The sequence below is a fragment of the Choloepus didactylus genome, chromosome X (genome assembly GCF_015220235.1).
Source record: "Choloepus didactylus isolate mChoDid1 chromosome X, mChoDid1.pri, whole genome shotgun sequence".
Taxonomy (NCBI): domain Eukaryota; kingdom Metazoa; phylum Chordata; class Mammalia; order Pilosa; family Megalonychidae; genus Choloepus; species Choloepus didactylus.
In genome coordinates this window covers 18344519-18366448 of record NC_051334.1, presented here as the reverse complement: position 1 = coordinate 18366448, position 21930 = coordinate 18344519, and the positions used below count along the sequence as shown (strand labels likewise).

Genomic DNA, 21930 nt, shown 5'->3' with positions numbered 1-21930 from the left:
GCTATGTGCCAGGGACTGTTCTAAGCACTTTAGATGGAGCAAGTCAATCACCAGAAGCCTAAGAGGTAGGTATTCTTATTAATCCTCATTTTATAGGTGAGGAAACTTGGGCACACAAAGGCACACAAAGGGAAGGTAATCGTCCAAGGTCTTGGCAATTATGAGCGTTCTAAGGAGGGGCAGGGAGCCTCGGTTTAGGTGGGGTGGCTAACAGTTGCAGTTTACTATAAGAAAATGTATCATTTGAATGTAAGACTTTGCTTTTCTTTTAAAATTACTCTTTAGTGTATTTAAAAAATAATTATTGGAAAATCATTAAATGTATGTTTATATTATTTAATACATTAATAGAAAAGGCCTAAATAGAAAGGAAAGATACTTGTATTTCTCTCTACTGCTCACATTTAAGAAGAGTCTAATTGCTGATACTCAGTTGCCTCTTCTGTAAAATGGAGATAAAATACCACCTTCCTAAGGCTGCTAGAAGGATTAGATGAAAAAAGTACAAACAGTGCCTAACACCACCTGGCACATAGTAGGTGATTAATAAATGACAGCAGTTAACAATGGTTCCCCCTTCCCTGTTTCTATGCTTTATTTCCTCTGTGTTGGTAGCATTCCCAGGCAGACAAGCTTTCCTCTTGTGGTAGCAAGTTGACTGCCAGAAAGAAGTCTCTTTGCTAAGAGTTACAAACAAAGGGTCAAGACCTGCAAAGGATCTGAGATTTCACCCTACTTCCAAACTAACAATTTAGCTTGCCACAGTGTCATGGATGCTGGAAGAAGACGTGAGACCCCTAGGTCAGAGATCAAGGATAGTTTATTACTCTTAGCAATAGTAGTAGCTAGAGTATCAGTATTTTTGTGCTGGTTCCCCAAGACCCAATTCCCACAGGGCAATACAAAGAGGGCCAGAAGACATCTGCACACATAGTGGATTGCATTATAGGAGAGGAACCTTGAACTTGAGGAACCTTAAACTTAAGGAACCTGAATCTTTTATAATAGGCAGTGAGCATGCCTTCCCTTTGCTCTGGAGAGAGACACTATCTACATTCTACTGGACAGTAAGCATGCCTGTCCTTTGCTCTGGTATGGCTGTTAGCTACATAAACATCCTTGGACAGATAGTCTACAATAAAGGGTGTAAGAGACCTGTGGAGACTTGTCTCCCAACCCAGAATTCCAGAATTGAGTCTCACTGGTTTATGCTAAGTCATGTGCCCATCCCCGAATCAGTCATTGTGGTCGGGGGAAGGATTGCATTGATTGGCCGGGCCTGAGCCATATCCCTGAACTGGGGAGAGGGTTTGGCCTCGAGACATCACACCTTCCATTTTCAAATATCGTAGGTGAGATTTTCGCGGGCAGCGGCGGCCCAGGCGGGCACTCGGGGAGCGGGGACAGGCGGCGGCCCGGCAGCCTCGGCCATCCCGTAATCGCATCTTTTCTGGGCGTCTCATCTGCAGAGCGAGCGCTATGTCCGCGGAAATCCCCGAGGCAGCCTCCGCGGAGGAGCAGAAGGAAATGGAAGATAAAGTGACTAGTCCAGAGAAAGCTGAAGAAGCAAAATTAAAAGCAAGGTATCCTCATCTGGGACAAAAGCCTGGAGGTTCAGATTTCTTAAGAAAACAGTTACAGAAAGGGCAAAAATATTTTGATTCTGGGGATTACAACATGGCTAAAGCGAAAATGAAGAGCAAGCAACTTCCTGCTGCAGCCCCGGATAAGACGGAGGTCACTGCTGACCACATTCCCACTCCACAGGACCTTCCTCAACGGAAACCATCCCTTGTTGCTAGCAAGCTGGCTGGCTGATTAAAAGCACTGAACTGCATGAATCTTCTAACTCCCAATATTTCTCCTTAATATGTTACTTCTCGGCATTTTGTTTCCTTTCATTCACTGAGTCATTTGAGACTGACAGCTTTGCAGGTAGTGGTAGTGTGTGCTGCTATTGTAAGGGGATATATATGTGTAGAGTTTTGATTAGTTTAACAGTGCACTGATGAAAGGGACATGTTAGAACAACATAAGGTAATCTACTTGAAAATAATTATATATATTACCTAACTCCTAATGTAGTGCTGGTTCCAACAAGTAACAAGTTTTAAAAATTTTAATGTTTTGGATTTTCCTTACTTCATCTTAATTATAGCTTTGTATGTTACTCTTATTTAATATAACCTCTATTGTATTGATTTCTTTGGGATGTTGTAAAACAGAAGTTTAAGACCACAAGTTGGGATAAAGGTGTTACGTATTTCAGACACAAACGAATAGATGGGGCTCTGTGCTTGAACTTGAATGGCCTTAAACCTGTTTCACCTTTAACAATAGAATTTTACTTGGGCAATATTTGCCCATTCTGGTGTAACTTATGTGACTCTAGTGCTTAACAGCTGCTGTTGAAGCTAGTATTCTTAGTTCTGTAGTGTTTAGAATACTTTTTGTTGACGATGTGAATGACGTGTGCATGTGCATTGACTGTTGAATTCACTTTTGTGCCATTTTTGTAAATACAATAGTTTTGCACAACCTCTCACAAATGTCTGTATTAATTTCACACTTTAAAAAATAGATGTGCCAACTATAAGCACAAGAGTTCCTACACAAAACTCTGTATGTCATTAGAGCTTTTGTATAGTAAGAATAGTTTACAATCTGGGACTTACAGAACAAAATTGAAATCTTTACTCAGTCTGCCATAGACTTTAAGCCTTTTTCATTTGTTACTAATATCCGTGACATTCAGTGGCCTTGTGCAAATATGATATGTTGCTTAGGCATATCTTTTGTCCTATGCAGAACATTTCATTCTGACTTTTATGAAAATTGCAATTCATGTAATTTATATAAACTTTTTTAACATAGAAACTTTTTACTTCCACAGTCAACTTTGGGGGCGCTAGAATGGCTTCAATACTCTGTCCCTTGCCCTTCACCCCTCCCTTTTTTCTTCTTTGACTCAAATGGAGTTGGGCTGTTTGGTCTATTTAGAAGCATAGCATCTATGTTCTAACTCTTTAAATTTGCTCTGCTGAATGCTGTATTTAATGCTAATAGTGTTTTCCTTATAATTTCTCAGTTGTTAATTAACCACTCTTAATCCTATATTATTAATATTTGATCATTGCTTAAATAAAAGGAACTTTATGATGCAACAAATGCTTGAGAAGACTGACCCAGGAACCTATGTCAGGATAAGCTAAGTGAATTAGGCTTGCTATAATTAGAGTAATTTATCTGATAGGTAGAAGATACACACATTAAAATATTTAATTAGATATTTTGCTTCTATAGCTGTCACTTTAAGAAAATTACTGATTTACTGTTACTTGTGGTTGATCTAGTTAGTAAGAATTTAATTGGGACATATTTACCACTCTTTGAAGAACTCTTCCCATATGTTGTAATGCTGTAGCATGATAATGAGCATCAGTAGCCTGAAAGGATACTATTTTTCTTCTCATCCTTAACTTGCACAGAGTCTCCTCTCTTTTGGATTCAGGCATCCTTTCTGGATCTTGGATCCATTTGTATACCTGCTTCCTATGACCCCAAATCATAATAGATGGTGCCTTGAGCATAGCACCCGCATTTAAAGGCTGCCTAGCGCTCTGAGGAAAGCTCACTGATTGTCTTCCTGCTTCGCCACTCCCCAAAGCAGAACAGAACAAAACAAAATCAGTAACGTGCTTATTTGTAGTTTTAAGGATCAGTAATATATATATTTATAATGGGAGCAGGTAGATTATTCTAAAATATATATAATCATTGTAGAATCAATTTAAGAATTATGTGATATTCCAAAGTAGAATTTCTGTAATATCTAGTCTTGTTTTTTTATGGATTTTTGGAAGCTATCACCATTCAATTCACACATGTGAGATGATTAATCTGAAAGAACAGGGGGACCATGTTATTCCTGATCATGATAGGACTCCTGCTGTGGTTTGGGACAGATGATATAACCTCTGCCTGAGTTTTAGTTTGTAAAATACAATGCTAATATTTAACCTACCTCAAAACTTGTTGAGGATCTGTGAAATGCTGAGTAAGTGCCCAAAATAAAATATTGTTGATTATCTCTTTATTAAAGGTCAAATTTTCTCATTAAACCAACCTGCCTTCTGAAAAGTCGCAGTACTTCAGATCTCAGGATTTTCCATTGGGAAAGACCTGTCACTAAGGATTCCTAGGTGAAATTGCTTAGCTTCCATTGTTGGTGCTTAGCAGAGAGAGGTTTTTAATTTTTCTATTTTTTGTTCTGTCTCAAACCTCAGTTTATTGAAGACATACTTCTAGGCTGTTTTACTATTGCGTGATGAACATATTGACTAGATGAGCTTAATTGTCCATTCATATGATTTCAGAGTTGTGGGAAATGGCTAATTTTAATCATTGTCCTGTTTATTATAAGTAAATGTTGGAGTGATCTGAAGTTGGAGATGAATACTTTATGAAAACTGGCTAAGGTCTGAAATAAATGACCTGTTTATTTCATGTCCCAGTAGCCCCTAATTTGAGAAACATTTCATTTTTGAAAGCTACATCTGACTAGGACAATTATAGTTCTTGGCAAATTGAGAGAGTAAGGGTTATTGGATTGTTTTGATGAATTGGAAGGAGCATGTTTGTGGTCTCTTTACAAGTTGTTCAATATTCTGCTGCTACTTACCTAAAAATACATCTTAACTTTCTTCAAGACAGGCCTGGCAGGACCTCTGCTTGTTATTACTCCAATAGTTGGCATTATTGCTCTTACATGATGTAACAAAGCTATACCTCTGAATATTCATTGATACTTTTTTCTAAATCAGACATGTATTCTTTCTCAGCCCACATTAGTGAAGTTTTATCAAAGCTAAAGTGTAATGCCTACTCAAATTGTGCTCTAAACTTGGTGTTTGTTAATCCAGGGACAGGAAGAGCACTTCTGGGTGGCAACTAAAGTAGTTTCTCTGATGGCCTTTTCACATTCCGCAACATTGAAACATTTCGTCCATTTTTCATTTTCCTTCTTTCACTTTGTTTCGCCTTACCCCATCCCTGCGTATTCCTTAAGCCCACTGATAGCACTCATTAAGTGGTATTTAGGGCTGATGAATTATTGATCCTTAATATCCTTTCCAGTACACCACAAAACACTGTCCTAATCTGGAAAATGAATAATTTGAACCACTGTCCCAACTCTGCAACTCAGCATGCACTGCCAGTCTTCCCCTATCTCTCTTATTCTCCCAATTCCCCAATACACCTTGTAAAATTGCAATCAAAGAAATCTGACTCTGGAATTGTTAACCTACGGATAAAACCACTGATTTTTATACTATTTTATTAGTTTAAGCATTTTAAATAGACAGGCTGTGGATTTTTATCCTGCAAATTGATTTACTGGTAGTTGTGGTAGCCATTAATGTATGTTTGTATTATGTTATTTATCAGCTAAAGAGAAGATGGAAGAAAACATTTCTTTAATATCGTGCCCCTAAATCTGTTACTTCATCTCTGTCATTTGTGATGCAATATGACACTTCGCCTATAGTAAAAGGGCCAAGAATAAATGGCTTTTTTGTTGAACCCATCTATAAAGTTTGGAGTTTATGCTGAAATTTGTCAAATAGCCCTTCCAAAATTATACTTGTGAAATATAAAAAAAAATAATAGTAAAATTGATCTACCTAATTTCTACTCAAAAAAAAAAAAAAACAAATATCGTAGGTGAGGACGAGCATCACTCTTTGATTACAAATATGTGAAAATACCATTCAACTTCCATGGAAAGCTTCTGTTTGGGCACTAGAAGCACAAAATTGTAACACATTACTAATGTGCAGCAACTATAAGTGCAGTGCAGTAGTAAATACCAAAAGAAAGTAAAATGGAAAAAAAATAATATGAGATGACACCTTGAAGACAGTACTCAATACTTAAGAATTTCTCTAGACTGTCTTTCTAAAAAATAATGTCTGACTTCAAGATAGTTTGAAGAAAGTTACACTGATAAAATTGTCAGTTTTATGTTTTGGCTCATCAAATTATTCCTTTTTGACTTAATAGTTTAGGGTGAGTTCTGTCTTTGAAGATCCCAATGGAATAATGAGAGTCACTGTGTTGTTCACCCCAGTATCAAGGTCTATTTTTTATTCTGGTAGCATATAGACAACCTAAAATAAACCATTTAACCCCTTTCAAGTATACAATTCAATGGCGTTAAATACATTCACAATGCTTTGCTACCATTACCACCATCGATTAGCAAAATTTTCCATCACCCCAAAGAGAAACTCGGTAGGGATTAAGCATTAACTCCCCATGCCCCCTCACCAACCAGCCCCGGGTCATCTGCATTTTAATGTCTGACTATGAATTTGCATATTCTAATTGTTTCATGTCAGTGAGATCATACAATGTTTGTCCTTTTCTGTCTGGCTTATTTCACTCAACACAATGTCTTCAAGGTTCATCCATGTTGTCACATGTTTTAGAACTTCATTTCTTTTCACAACTGAATAATATTCCATTGCATGGATAGACCACATTTTGCTTATCCATTCTTCTGTTGATGGACACTTGGGTTGCTTCCATTTTTTGGCAATTGTGAATAATGCCACTATGAACATTGGTGTGCAAATATCTGTTTGAGTCTCTGCTTTCAATTCTTTTGGGTATATACCAAGAAGTAGAAATGCCGGGTCATATGATAATTCTATACTTAACTTTCTGAGGAAATGCCAAACTGTTTTTCACAGCAGCTGCACCATTTTACGTTCCTATCAACAATGCACAAGGATTTCAATTTCTCCACATCCTCATCAGCACATGTTATTTTCCATTTTTTTTCTGAATAGTAGCCATTCTAGTGGGTGTGAAGTGGTGTCTCATTGTGGTTTTGATTTGCATTTCCCTAATGGCTAACAATGTTGCACATCTTTTGATGTGTTTATTGGCCATTTGTGTATCTTCTTTGGGAAGATGTCTATGCAGATCCTTTGCCCATTTTTTAATTGGGTTGTTTGTCTCTTTATTATTGAGTTGTAGGAGTTCTTTATATATTCTGGATTTTAAACCTTTATCAGATATATGGTTTCTGGATATCTTCTCCCATTCTGTAGGCTGTCTTTTCCCTTTTTGGATATTGTCCTTTGCACAAAAGTTTTTAATTCTGATGAAGTCCCATTATCTAGTTTTTCTTTTGTAGGTCATGCTTTTGGTGTAAAGTCTAAGAACCATTGCCTAATACAAGGTCCTGAAGATGTTCTCCTGTGTTTTCTTCAAGGAGTTTTATAGTTTTAGCTCTTACATTAGGCCTTTGATCCATTTTGAGTTAATATTTAAATATGGTGTGAGGTGGGGGTCCACTTTTATTCTTTTGCTTGTGGATATCCAGGTTTCCCAGCACCAAGGACTATTTTTTTAATGCTCTCTTTGAATTTGCTAATATAGCCATCAAACAAATCCTGGTGACCATCTGTCTGGCAAGGGTGTTATGAATGGGGTAGGAGGCTATGATAGATTTGTACTTCCCAAATTATATGGAATCCTTAGTTACCTCATTATGTCAATAGGTTTTGTGAAAACAAACAAAAGACAAGGTTCATGGTCAAATTTAAGAAGCATGCTACAAAGTTAGACAGGTTTCTTTACTGCAGGACTTCTCAGTGCCTTTAAAGTCCTAACATGCATTATGAATCTCCACAAGAGAAATAGAAAATATAATATTCCCTATACTTCTCTGACCTCAGAATCACCCTTTTGTTCACAGAAAACCTAATAATAATTCAAGAATAATAATTCAAGGAAACACTTGACAAGATGAACATTCACAATCCTTACCAAATTTAGAGATTTCATAATTATATTACTTTACCCTCCAGTGGTGATCTAATAGAAATGTGACTAGTAATTTTTACATTTTTATATAATTAGGTGACAATGTGTACAGGACTAAAATTTCCCCAGCACATTATGCAATCTTCAACAAATTATTGACATTTTAGTTCTGCTCCAAGATCTTTTACTGTAACAGAGCATTTAGGGTTTCAAGATGTCTGATTAAATGTGTCAAAATTAAACATGATTATTACAGACCAAGAGAAACAAAATAAAGTCAAAACTATTTGAACACTGGCATTTTCTTCAGGCTAAAATACACTTTTTACAGAGTTTGTGGCCATAAAACTAGCATTTATGTCAAGCTAGGATTGTTATTATCATACTGCAGATACACTGAGGTGCTTTCAGCAATTTTGAAAGGCAGTTTCATATTCCCAACTGTAATGGGGTGCCTGGGAAATCATACTCATCTTGCTAAAATCAGCATAATTATGGGAGTAAAAACAACTAAATATCTCTAACACAGCCCTTTGGCTGTCTTGTAATACTGAGACATTAAGTTAATGCAGTCTGCTGCTCTGAAAAAATGTAGATTCTGCCCTACCATTCTAGCTGAAACAAAAATTGGTAGCATAAAATTGAGAAGTAAATGAACCAAGAAAGATGTCCATATTTTTTGTAATAGCCTTGCCCTGGAGAATAAATCCCCCACTGAAAAAAAAAAAATGGCTCTAGAAAATGAGCAGATTATAGAGTCTCAGAGGCAAAAAGGACCTTGGAGATCATCTGCTATTATGTACACCAAGTGATGCAATTTATTTTTTGAAAGCCGTAAGTTTGGCAATGGGAAAAAGCCTCAAGGTTGATAATGTCTTATTACCCTTATTATTTCGCATTCCTTGGCAGTCTGAGACCACTCCAACAATTGCATGCACCCTTCCCAGACTTGGAATTGGGAACTAGCAAAAACAAAGAAGCAGGGACCATGGAGAATCCCTTTTGGTGGCAGTCCTGCCTTCTGGTAGCAGTGAACCACATCCAGACTCCAGGGCAGAGGTGACAGCATTCTCTGACTGTCCAGTGTCACTGGTGTGGTGATACAAGCTATGGCATCTGGAGGAAGTAGGAGGAGGGCCACATTAAGGTGTGATTTTTGGCTAAGTTTTGGCTGCATAAGCCAATGTCTGAGCTAGGTTCCAGCCTTCCTGGAGATACTTTGTAAACTACCCAAAACCTTTTCATTAAACCTTTTGTTCCTTAAATCATCCAGAGTTATTTTTTCTTCTTCTAGAGAATAAACATGGTCTTATGTTTCTTATATATCTGTAGCACACCTTCTTGACACCAGCCTTTTGACCAGACTTCAGCAACACCACTGCCTTTCTTTTTTGCTCCCAATTTCTGGGAGCACCATGCTGTGCCTTCACATAGTGTCCACAGGAGAGAAGGCTAGAAAGTTCTCTGGGGCCAGGTCAAAGAGGGTTTTGAATGTCAGGCATGGACTTTGGAAGTTTCTGAGCAGAGGGCTAGAATGACTACTGGTGTGCTCTTATCAGCTAATAATGTGTAGAATGGATTGGAAGGTAGAATGCCAAATAGACAAGTTGGGAGGCTATCACAATAATGCGTGTAAAGTGTTGGGGATCCAAACATGCTACCCTGGCATATCCTCCCCACCCTCACCTGAACAACTATAATGCATCCTCCAAGACTCAGCTCAGAAACCAAATGACCCAGGAAGCCATCTCTGAACACCAAGTTGGGCTAGGGGCCTGTTCTCTCTGCTGCCAGATGTTCACGTGCATTTCTCTCTGTTAGCTCTTAACACATTACCTTGAAAGTATCAATTTCTTTGATAGTCCCCTCCAAAGACCTTGCTGTTTCTCTTGTCATCCTAAGTGCCAAGCAGTTCGTGGCATGTCCCAAAAGGAAGTTTTCATCTTCCCTTCCAAATCTGGTCTAATTCCAAACTTTCCCATTTTAGTAGCTGGCCTCTGGCTCAAGCTAAAAGTCTGGGAGTCATCCATGACTGATAGATCTCTCTCCCTTACCACCAAGCACCTCCATTCCCCTCCCAATCCAATCCATCACCAAGTCATGCCCAGCCAATTTCCAAGATATGTATTCACTCTTCTCCATTTCCATTGCCACCATTTGGACCCACATGACCATCATCTCTCACATGGATGATTGCAATTAGCACCTAACTCACCTCTACTTCTACACTCTTGCTTCCATTCCAGCAGAAGAATCTTCCTTAAAGCAAAATCAGATAGGTCACTCTCCTGATTGAGACTGTACATTTCCTATGAAGCCCTTCACAGTGTGTCCCATCCATAACATCTTGCCCCACTCTCTCATCACTCACTTTGTTCCCACAATACTTAACCTTCATTCGGTCACCTAGAAGATTCTTTAGCTAGTTAATCCCCACCCTTCAAGTCTTGTGTAAATGTCACTTCCTAAAGAAGGTCTCCCTCACTGGAACTCCCAAAAGCACTCAGTTCTCTTTATGGTAATACCATGATTTGTTATTAATTATGTGGTTACATATTTTTTTTATCATCTCTTTTCCCCACTGGGCTCCAAGTCTCATGAGTGCTAGGACTATGCCATTTTGGTCTTTATTGTGTATCCCCCCGTGCCTGGTCCAGAGTCCAGCACACAGCAGGCAGCAATACGCAAATACCCAGAGGCCAGGAGAAGGTAGTTATGGCAGATGCTTTTTATGCTCGGCACCATACCCCTTCTGATTTCAGCTTTCACTATGTGGATGCTTACCATGCCTGCTACAGGCATCCTACCTCATGGCCCTCCATGTCTCTCTGATTTGTTGTTGTTGTTGTTTTCCTGGCCTCAGGACTTTTTCCAAGGCTTTTCCCTCATGTAGGTCAGTCCAGAGGTGCAGTTAGAGTAGGCAGATGCAGTTAATGCCCTAAAGGAAACCCTCAACCAATGGACAATGAGAACAGATAGACACTCCAGCTTCCGCCAACACTGGGGAAACATTTCTGAGGTGCATTCTAAACAGTTCTTCAAAGGGCCCCCAGAGGCATTGAGCCCCTGTTACTCACAGGGACAACCAGTGCAATAAGGTGTATTTCATTGGTTCTTCCTGCTTCTCTATCTCACTTACACTGCTCCCACGTCCCTGCTTCCTGGGATCACCTCCCAAATAAGCTACCTACTCCCAAGTCCTCATCACAGGGTCTACTTTTCAGGGAACCCAAACTATGGTAGTAGTGGACATTTGGTCTGCCCAACATCTTTCGAACAATTTACTCATGACTCGTGCTTGGGGAGATTTCCCATATTCACCTGCCAGAAATAGAAACCCACATTGCTTTCTCAGCCTCTCTTGCAGCTTGGGCACAGGTATTTGCCCTAAGTTCCACCAATCAGATACACCCACATGAGACTTTGATTCAGAAGACAGCAAGATGAGAAAGCAGGCATGACACAGAATCATTCAGGTGATGGTGACAGAGGTTGACAGAAAGACATTGAGTGGTGTTGGACATGACATCCCACCAGTGCATGCGCAATATGAGGCTATGGTGACTGTGCCCCATGGCAGCAGTAAGATAGTAAGATCTCTACTGGAGCAGTCCAGTGCTGTAACTTGGGTGTTGTTCCTAGCTGGATAGCCTCCAAGCCTGATTCTCTGGCCCTCCCAGTGTTCTCTGAGCCACCAAATACTCTTTAATAAATTTATCTTGGGCCTAAACCAGCCAGAGTGGAGCCTGGCTAGTTGCCCACCAAACCTCTTCTTTTTGGCAGAGAACAGGACTACATTTCCCAGCCTCCCTTGCAGTTGAATATTGCCATGTGTCAGTTCTGGCAAGGAACATGAGTGGAAATGATGTACCACCTCCAGGTCCAGCCCATAAAAACCTCACAGGCATCAACCTGAAGCCTCTTTTGCCTCTGCCAGCAGGCTGCAAAGAACACTGAGGCCCTAGAGAAGCACAAAGCCACAAGAAGGCGCTTGGGTCCTGAATGACCACTTGGAAGGTGGTGTACAAATCAAGAATACCCATTTTCGCTTCATGGGAGTGATATATAGATTTCCATTGTGTTAAGCCGTAGAGACTTGAGAGTGTGCTATTACAGCAGCTTGCATTATCCTAACTAGTCTAAGTGGATTCTATTGTTTACAGAGGCTTTGGCAAGTTCAGGAAACAGAAGATGGTTCAGTAAGCTGGAGAATAGAGAGCAAAGGCAACTGTAGCAATAGATCAGACTGGAGAGGGAGGCAGAGGGCAGATGAAGTAACAAGACCTCATAGAGTCCGTTTTAGTAACTGCAAACTCCAACAATGTCAAACCTTCAGAATGGATGGGAGGGAACCACATAATATTCTCATTGTCTTCAGAGTGATTGATTTTGCCTGAATTACTGGTTATATTTCTTGGCCAAAGAAAATAATAAGAGAATTTCTTAGAGAAATTGATGTAACATCTGAGTGAAGCCCTGGAAACAAGTAATGAGTAGGTGACTAAGATCTTTGGAGAAAGAATACATTATTTAACGTTAAGAAAAAGAAACAAAACTCCAAGGAATCATCTGTGGCCTTGTGAGACAATGACTAAGCTAACAGATATGTAAAGGGATGTCTTAGGGGTCCTACCACACATTTATGGCCAGGTAAGGAGGAGAGATCCTATGTGGATGGGCTAAACCCAGGCATTCCTATAAGTATCCAGTGGTGAAAGTAGAGGAGGAAAGGGCTCAAAATAAGCTGGACATGGTTGGGAAGAACTCAGACAATTTGCATAAATAGATGCAGGCTTGTTTCCCTGTGCCTCGGGAAGAGAATAGGCAATACTAAAGGAAAGGAAAAAAAAAAAAAGGTTTTCAGCCAAATAAAATCATGTCATTTGGAAGCTCTTATCTCTTATAAGCCCAGCATAGATGCCTGGAATTCCGACTTTTAATTATGATGAGTTACTGCATCATCATTCGGAAAACTCCAGTACCTTATTCTTGTCTGTTTGGAATAAGACAAATGTCAGTGGTAATATACCAATTAGGAATGAAACGGGGGAGACCCCATTCCAATAAGTGATGGAAACAGAACGGTCAAATAGAAAATGAGGTCTAAAGGATTTTTGCATTTGATGAGAACAGAATCTGCTACAGTGAGGGAAATCCTATTTAAAGGGATTATTTGTAAAATCCTAGTAGTTAGGTTCTTCCTGTTCCCAGAATGAAGGGCTTCCAGATGGACCCACTCTAATATTTTTATCTTATTTGACTCTAATAGGACTGTGTTATTGCATTCTCTGTGTTATCACAGGCAGCATCCTTCCTTGTTTTATTCACTGGTTTTAATAGTACTATTGCCCCACATTTGGAAAAATCCCAGTGTATGGGCTGAACCATCAAGTCAAGCTTTTCTATTGCACAAAACCCTCCAAAAGGCCTTCCATTAAACAGTGTGTGCTGAAAATTATGCCATTATCAAGATCCCTTGAGGAAAAAAGCATTAGACATCCTGGGGAAAATGGCAGCCATCCCCAAGATGCTGACACAACCCAGTTATTTTCCCTTTGTGACAGCTCACGCTTGCTCCAGGAACAGTGACACTCAGCAAGAGCCACGGTGAGGATTCGCTCAGCAGACTCGTTTAATATAGAATTGTGACCGATTAGCCCCACCCTCATATCTCTTCTACAACAAAAAAATCTGACCTATACTTCATGGAAAAACTCACATCTAGTTGATGCCTTGTTTTAAGAAGTGTAATTGGGGTGACTAGTTTGGAGTATTTAAGTGAAAAGTATTAGTGTTTGCATTATATTCACTCCTTTTAAGGTTCAAGTCCTCATTTTTTGAAATCCAAAATCCTCATCTCCCACTTCACCCCACCACCCTTCCTTCTCTGTCTGACCGTGCCACCTGGCCTTTGCTGGTCTCAGTGACAGTCCTTTGTTTCTGGAAGCAGTTTCTAGACCCTATCCACACACTCACTAACCCTGCCAGATGTTGGCCAGGGACACACAGATAGAAGGCCCTGATCTTTCATAAGGAATTATCCTTGTGGTTCCTGATCATTTGCCTGAACTTTCTTGGTCTGCTCTCTCTGAGATTGGTGTCCTCTTGGGTTTTGGTCTCATCTCTGACCTATGATGTGTAAAAGTGTTGCAGATGCTATCAGAGACCCGCCTATATCCCCTTGGAATTTACCATTTCCTATGAATGCTGATTCAATGATTCTCAGCTACAAGTACCTGTAACTCTCTGCCTGGGGCTTTTTTCTGACTGCTGGAGCCCTCTCAGCCTGTGTGCAGGGAGCTAACACTCCTTCCCCTAAAACAAACCCAGAAGCAGCTGATGAAGTTGGTGGATAAATTCCCCAGCTCTCTCACCTGTTGGGTAGAATATGAGACATAGCCTACATGGTCTCCCAGTGTTCCCCAGAGAGATTGAACCCCAGTTGCCCATAGTGGTATCCTGCTCAATAATACCCCCTTTATTGGCTTCCTTTCCCTCCATTTCTCACTTCCTACTCCCCCACTAGTGTTTTCTGGGATCATCTCCCACATAAACTGCTGGCACTCAATTCCTTGTCTCAGGGTCTGCTTCTGAGGGAACCCAAACTAAGACAACATGCATGTGTTGTTCCCTCATCCCAACTTGACTCCCTGGTTGGGATTCCCAGCCTTTGGAATGAAAAGGCAGTTCTGCTGGAAAACATTCCTTTGGCCTCAAACAATTGTTTCCACCTTGACTGGTAACTTCCACATTGATCCTAAATCCAACCATTTCCTTGCCTTCCCCAAATCCTGTATACAGATGCTCTAAGCACATCTCTTTTCCCTGCACCTTCAGACAACAGTGGCTCACGCCTCCGTCTCCAACACGATGGCCCCATAAATTACTTGGAGTTTGACTGTATGGATGAATGTTGTGGGAAAGTTTTAAAATTAATTTATTGTCTATCATTCACAAGAATTAAGAATGAACATCCACATTTGGATCAGAACTGAGGATCTTCCTGGTTACAAATAACAAAATATATTCAGTACCCTTCAAGATTGTTCTGAAGTTTGTAATCTTTTTTTTATCTCACTTTGAAAATGTTAATAACTTAGGCTGTCAGTTTTATAGAAACCACATCCCAAAGCAGCATCCTCCTTCCTGTTACATTATTTACACGTGGGTGTGGTGATTTTCATTAGAACAATGCCAATGAGTGATCCTGGATTTTAAGACTACCCCTGAAACAAACCTGCTATTATTTGTTCACATAGTGGACCATCACACTGAATAGTGTTATAGGCACCTATTCAGAAAGACGGTTCTCCCCACACTCCCTATCCTAAAGCCAATTTAGAGAGAAGCATATGGAACTCCAACTGCACAAAGCTCCCCCTCCCTGAAACACATGAGAATTCAAATGCCCTTTCAGTTCCCAGAACCTGGGCCCAACCCACTGGGAGCCCCAGAGTAGAGTAAGGGATTCAGCCTCTAGTGGAAGAGAAAGGCCACCAACAAAGGCCCTCTGGCCTGCCCAGAGACCTCCAGCATTTGTCCTGGTTGGTGAACATATTGCCGTAAGAATCACAAGTACACTCAAATTAGCTCAAGGAAAAAGAGGTAGGAGGGTCTCTCTTAGGACTCAGTGACAAGTATAGCCAGGCCTGGAGGATCCTGGAACAAGCCTGAAGGCTGCTTTCTTCAAGGTTGCTCTTTCTAAGGTAGCGTTCTCCAAAGTTGCTCTCTCCGACTCTCTGAGGTTGCGTGGGCTTTCACTCTGCTTTTTTCTCTGCAAATGCTGCTGCCAATCTCTCTCCAGGGCTTGGCTATTTCTGCCTTAGGGAGCATGTGACAGAGAATGGCCAGTCTAACTACAGCTTACATGACTCCCAGCTTCATTGTCTGACACTGACCGTGCCTCAATTCAGATCCCCAAGAGACAAACTGATCCCTTCCTGGTCCTGTGGCCAAGGAGAGATGGTCACATCCTACTAACAGGAAGGCTTGGCCCACCCATTCCACAGGCATTGAGGCTGTGAATGATGGGTAGTTCTCAGAGATAGGGCTACAGCCTGGGCAGAAGCCCCAGGAAGTGCTGCCTACAATGTTAGAGAATCCGTCCAAACTATTCAAAACTAGGCCGTTGATGTTGATTCTATGGCTAATCAAGAGGTAACCTTATTCCAGCCATCGGTTTTCCTGCCATTTCCAGGATGGTAGAATGAAATGAGCATTGTCCCACAGATGAGTAGAAAAATGGGGACAAAAATTAAATGAAAAATAGGGTGGAATGGGGAGATGGAATGTTTTGGGTGTTCTTTTGTACTTTTATTTTTATTCTTATCTTTTTTTGGAGCAATGAAAATGTTTAGAAATTGTGGTGATGAATGCACAACTATATGATGGTACTGTGAACAACTGATTGTACACTGTGGATGATTGTAGGATATGTGAATATATCTCAATAAAACTGAATTTTTAAAAAATGAGCATTGTCCCAGGAGTCAGACAAATGTGGGTTCTCAAACTAGTTCTCCTTCTAACCATTACCTTGAACAGGTTTCTGTCTTTGTAAAATGGAAATAGCAATACAGAATTCCAAAGATTTTAGATTTTAGAAAGGGGTACATGCTGTCTTCTCTGAACACCCCAATGGGATCTGGGCAGCACCCATAAATCAAAAACATAGATATCTGTGTCATAAACATAAACATTTACACTATGTAAAGCCAAAATGAGTCTCATGATAGTTCAGGCTGGTTTTGCCACCAAATGATTTTTGGCACAAATCTAAGAAAAAAATTTTCACTTTTAGTTTTGGAATTGTGAATAAGAGATTGTGGGCCTGTACCTGCCCTGACCACCTATGTCATAGGGTTGTTGTGAGGAGACAAATACATACGTTCCAGTAGTATTGTTGACATGTGATGTGCATCATGTATTATGCTGGATTGTAGTGGATACCAGGATTAATACAATGCAGTCCTTGCTGCGGAGAGCTCACAGATGGGAAAATTAATGAATACAGTTGGTATAACAAATACTATAATAGAGGTCTGCATAGGGTGTTATATTAACAAACAAAGGAGGATCCCAGAAGAAAGGCATGTCACTGGGTGTTAGCTAGTATAGACACTAACTCCTGAGAACCCAATCTTCTTATGCAGTGGGGGCTTCTTACTGCAAGCACCTGTGATTCTGTATCTGCACCTACATGTAGGGTAGGCCAGAAATGCCAGAGAGCTAATGCCCCTGTGACAGCCCTCAACAACAGACAAGAGGGAGTTGGTGGATTTACATCTCAGCTTCCTCAACCCATGGGTGGGACAACCCTGAAGCCAGTTGTCCATAGTCCCCCACAGCAGGACTGAGCCCCAGTTTCCCATTGGTAACCTGCTCATGAACACACTCTGTATTGTCTCACTTCCCAACTCCCCAGTCAGTGCTTTCTGAAATCCCCTCCCAAATAAACTACTTGCACTTAAATCTTGCGTGCAACTTAGCATGTTGCAGTTATTTATTGCTGAGTAACAAATTACCCCAAATCTAGTGGCTCAAAACAACAGCCATTTAAAATATTATGAGAGGGAGAGAAGTGGGTTGAAGTTTATTTGAAACAAGATTAGCCATGAATTGATAACTGTTAATCTGGATGAGAGGTACATGGGGGGTTCAATTTACTATTCTCTCTACTTTTATATATTTAAAAAACAGCTATTCCAGTCATGTGAATGATGAAGCCATCTTGGATGAGAAACAGAGATGAACCACTCAGTTAAGCCTTCCTGCATTCCTGACCCACAAAATCATGAACAAAATAAAATGATAGCTTAAAAAAAAGCAGTTATTTTATTGTTCATGATCTGTGGCTCAGAAATTTGTGTAGGGCTCAGCAGGGATGGCCTTGTCTGTGCTCCAAGTGGCATCAGCTGGGGTGTCCCAACTGGAGGTAGTAGCTCCAAGATGGCCTCTCTCACATGTCTGGGCCTTGGCACTTGCTGTTGACTAGGGCACTCCTGTTCTTCTGCATGACCTCTTTCTCTACATGGCCTCTTTCTCCAGCAAGATAACCTGGACTTTTTTACATGGTATTTGGGTCCTGGGAGCAAGAGCACAAGCCACAATTTCTCTTAACACCTAGGCTTAAGAGTATAGAACATCATTTCTACCACATTCCATTGGTCAAAGCAGTCCCAAGGCCATCCCAGATTCAAAGGGTGAAGAAATAGACTACCTCTTGATAGGAAAAGTGACCAAGTCATATTGCAATGGGAGGCATGGACACAGGAAGGTGTGATTCATTGGAAACAATTTTTAACAATCTACCACAGAGAATTTTTTCTGGAAGAATCCAGCCTAAAACAGTCAGCAAATGCTTTCATGAGAAAGTAACCCTTGAGCTACTTCCTAAGGATGAGTGGGAACCATCAAGTTGATATTCTAGATGGAGGGAACAGCATGAGCAGAAGACAAAGAGGCAGGTGCGAATATGGGACTAGCAGGTAGTTCTCTATGTCCAGAGAGTAAAATATAAGGTTAAAAGAAGAGCAGGAGATGACAAAGAGGGGAGCAGAGGCCAAGCCCCAATCAAGATGGCAAAGTGAGATGCTTCAGGGCTCTGTCCTCCCACAGAAGCTTTGAACAACCAGCAAGAACTGGCAGAAACATGTTTCTCAAAGCTCCAGAAAACAGTTCAAGGATTGCAGTAACAGGGTGTTTTAGTTTCCTGGCTGCTAAAACAAATACCATGCAATGGATTTGGCTTAAATAATGGGAATTTATTGGCTCACAGTTTTGAGGCTAGGAGAAGTCCAAAATCAATGTGTCATCAAGGTGATGCTTTCTCCCGGAAGACTGTGGTGTTCTGAGGCTGGCTCTTGGCAACTCTTGGTCCTTGTTTCTCTGGATTCCATTGACTTCTGGCTTCTTCCTGTGACTTTCTATGTGTTTGAATTTCATTTTGCTTATAAAGGACTCCAGTAGGAGGATTCAGACCCATCCTGATTTAGCAGGCCACGCTTTAACTGAAGTAACCTTATCAAAATGTCCTATTTATAAGGGGTTCACACTCACAGGAATTGATCAAGATTAAGACTATGTTTTTCTGGGGTATATAGCTCCAGCGAGCAACAAATAAAGAAAAAGGACACCTAAAAGCAGCAGGATCTCAAGGTGCCCTGGTTGACCCCTTCCCCACCCCACACTGGCTTGGTGCAGAGCCAGCCCACACCCCTATTGTGGATCCCCAGACCTGGTTCTGGAGGGAGCAAACTCTCATGTACATACTGGGAGCATATATGTCTGGCTCAATCTGTCTGATCATGGCCTGAGGAACTTGCCATCCCAGAACTTGCCCTGTATATAGAAGGTGGCTCACATTGCTCTCCTACAGAAGAGATCCTGCTGCTTTTAGGTGTCCTTTTTCTTTATTTGTTGCTCGCTGGAGCTATATACACAAAAAACCATATTGTTAATTTTGATCAATTCCTGTCAGTGTGAACCCCTTCTAAATAGGACTGCTCTCTGTGGGAGAGCAGTCAACTGGCTGCCTGGGGCAAGGGATTGCTGGCTATGAGACATGCAGTGCAGTGTGCAGGACCGTGAGGAATCTATTTCCTAGGGAAGAGGGGATATTCATATCTGTGTAAACAGCGGAATTCCTAGGACCACATGTCTATGCCCACAACAAGACACACGTGCAGAAAGGATCAGGAAGGCCCCTAGGCTTTGGCCTGGAACTATTCTTTAAACACATTGTATGGATTACCCTGAAGGAGAGCATTTGCATACATCAATCTACAAAAACTGGGAAAAGTGTTTTCTTTTTTCCTTCTTTTTTTTTTTTGTTAGTTCCTGGAATTCAAGGAAAGCTCTGTCATAACACTAGCAGGATACAAGCTTAAGGAACAGATGCCACAGAGTCTAAATTCCAGTGATAATACATTAAAATATCAAAATGTCCATGTTTCAATGAAGGATTACAAAACATACAAAAAAACAAACAACAAAAAAAAAAAAACAGGAAATTATGGCCCAGGCAAAGTAGAAGATTAAAACATTAGAAACCACCCATGAGAAGGATAATATCTAGGACATACCAGACAAAAACTTTTTTTAAATGGTCCTAAAGATACTCAAAGAGCTAAAGGAAAACATGGACAAAGAAATAAAGAAAACCAGGAAAACAATAGATTTACACAGACTGTCAATACACAGATGGAAAATATGTAAAGGAACCAAACAGAGATGAAGACCACAGTAATAGAAATTAAAAATTCCCTAGAAAGGTTCAACAGCAGTTTGGGACTGGAAGAAGAAAGAATCAAAGAACTTCTAGATAAGGCAATTGAAATCATTCAATCTGAGGAGGAGAAAGAAGAAAGAATGAAGAAAAGTGAACAGAGCCTGAGGAACCCTGGGACACCATGAAGTGTACCAACATACACATTGTGAGAGTCCCAGAAGGAGAAGAAAGGGGGAAAGCAGCAGAGAGTATATTCAAAGGAATAATGGCTGGAAAATTCCCAAATTTAATGAAAGACATGTATATATACACATCTAAGACACTTAATGAACTCCAAACAGGATAAACCCAAATAGACATATTAATTTTCATTATAATTATAGACAAATGAAAAAATTTGAATATAGGCTGCAAACTTTATATCAAGGTGTGCCAGTTTGAATGTACTGTGTCCCCCAAAACGCTGTTATCTTTGATGCAATCTTGTGTGGGCAGATGTATTAGTGTTGATTAGATTGTAATTCTTTGAGTGTTTCCATGGAGATGCGATCCACCCAACTGTAGGTGATAACTCTGATTGGATGATTTCCATGGAGGTGTGGCATGGGCTTTGATTAGTTCGCTAGAGCACTATGTAAGCTCAGACAGGAGCGTGCTTGCTACAGCCAAAAGGGACACCTTGAAGAATGCACAGGAGCTGAGAGAGGAGCTGCAGATGAGAGACAGTTTGAAGACGGCCGTTGAAAGAGACTCTTGCTCTGGAGAAGCTAAGAGAGGACAAAGGCCCCAAGAACAACTGAGAGTGATATTTTGAAGAAGAGCTGCAGCCTAGAGAGGAATGTCCTGGGAGAAAGCCATTTTGAAACCAGAACTTGGAGCAGACGCCAGCCACATGCCTTCCCAGCTAACAGAGGTTTTCCAGACACCATTGGCCATCCTCCAGTGAAGGTACCCAATTGTTGATGACTTACCTTGGACACTTTATGGCCTTAAGATTGTAACTCTGTAACCAAATAAACCCCCTTTATAAAAGCCGATCCATTTCTGATGTTTTGCATTCCGGCAGCATTAGCAAACTAGAACACAAGGTTAAATTTCTTGAACTTGATAACTGCACTTAAAGTGGTTATATAAGTGAATATCCCTGTGGCAGAGGTAGGAGATGAACTCAGAACAGACAGACCACCAAATCTCATGTTGCTAATGACTACAGCTAATGCGGGATTCAATTGGGCCTCCGAATCTGGATGGGAAAAGACCCAATGTGAATTTATGAAGGAAGAAGGGTTGATTGGAAAAGTTGAGGCAGGATGGGTCTTGGGGAGTCAACTCCAGGGAGGAATGGGTGCCAAAGTGGCTTAGAAAGCCTAGGCATTGTGGGGTAGGGATGGGTAAGTATTGCCATGGACTACCTTTTGCATGAAGATGACAACATACTCAAGTATGAATTACCTAACTGCCATCCTGCAAAATACCAAAATTTCTAAGGCAACATACCCACTGGTGTCTATTATTTCTTATCAAGATCAAGATTACTCCTTTAATTTTGATGTACATTCTGTATTACTAACCATGCATTTCCTAATAAATTGTAGAAAAGTAGACATGTAATGAATAATTATTGCATGGCTTTACATTAACAACACTTGGGTTTTTTAATCATTAAAAGCAAAATTTTTACAGCACCTTTATTTCTGTTTTTCTTCTAAAATAAAACATAATGTAGCTGATCTTAAATGAGATATATTAAAAATTTCAGTGACAGTTTTACCAACAGTATTAATAATGAAATGATGCATTGCCTTGAACAAAACAAGAGCATTTGCTAACTTTAATATAAGAAGTTTATTTTTGCCATAGATGGT

At 40.4% G+C, this 21930-nt stretch overlaps 1 protein-coding gene across 1 annotated transcript; it reads left to right on the top strand.

Moving 5' to 3' along the window:
* Nucleotides 1–1438: 1438 nt before the first annotated feature.
* LOC119523177 (cAMP-regulated phosphoprotein 19-like) lies at nucleotides 1439–2075 on the top strand. Its single transcript, XM_037821981.1, has one exon. It carries the CDS (start codon nucleotides 1480–1482, stop codon nucleotides 1816–1818), a length of 339 nt encoding a protein of 112 aa, XP_037677909.1. The 5' UTR covers nucleotides 1439–1479; the 3' UTR covers nucleotides 1819–2075.
* The last annotated feature ends 19855 nt before the right edge of the window (nucleotides 2076–21930 follow it).

Bases quoted from the DNA above. Each gene is read 5' to 3' on its own strand.
- LOC119523177 (XM_037821981.1), top strand. From the start codon at position 1,480: ATGTCCGCGGAAATCCCCGAGGCAGCCTCCGCGGAGGAGCAGAAGGAA.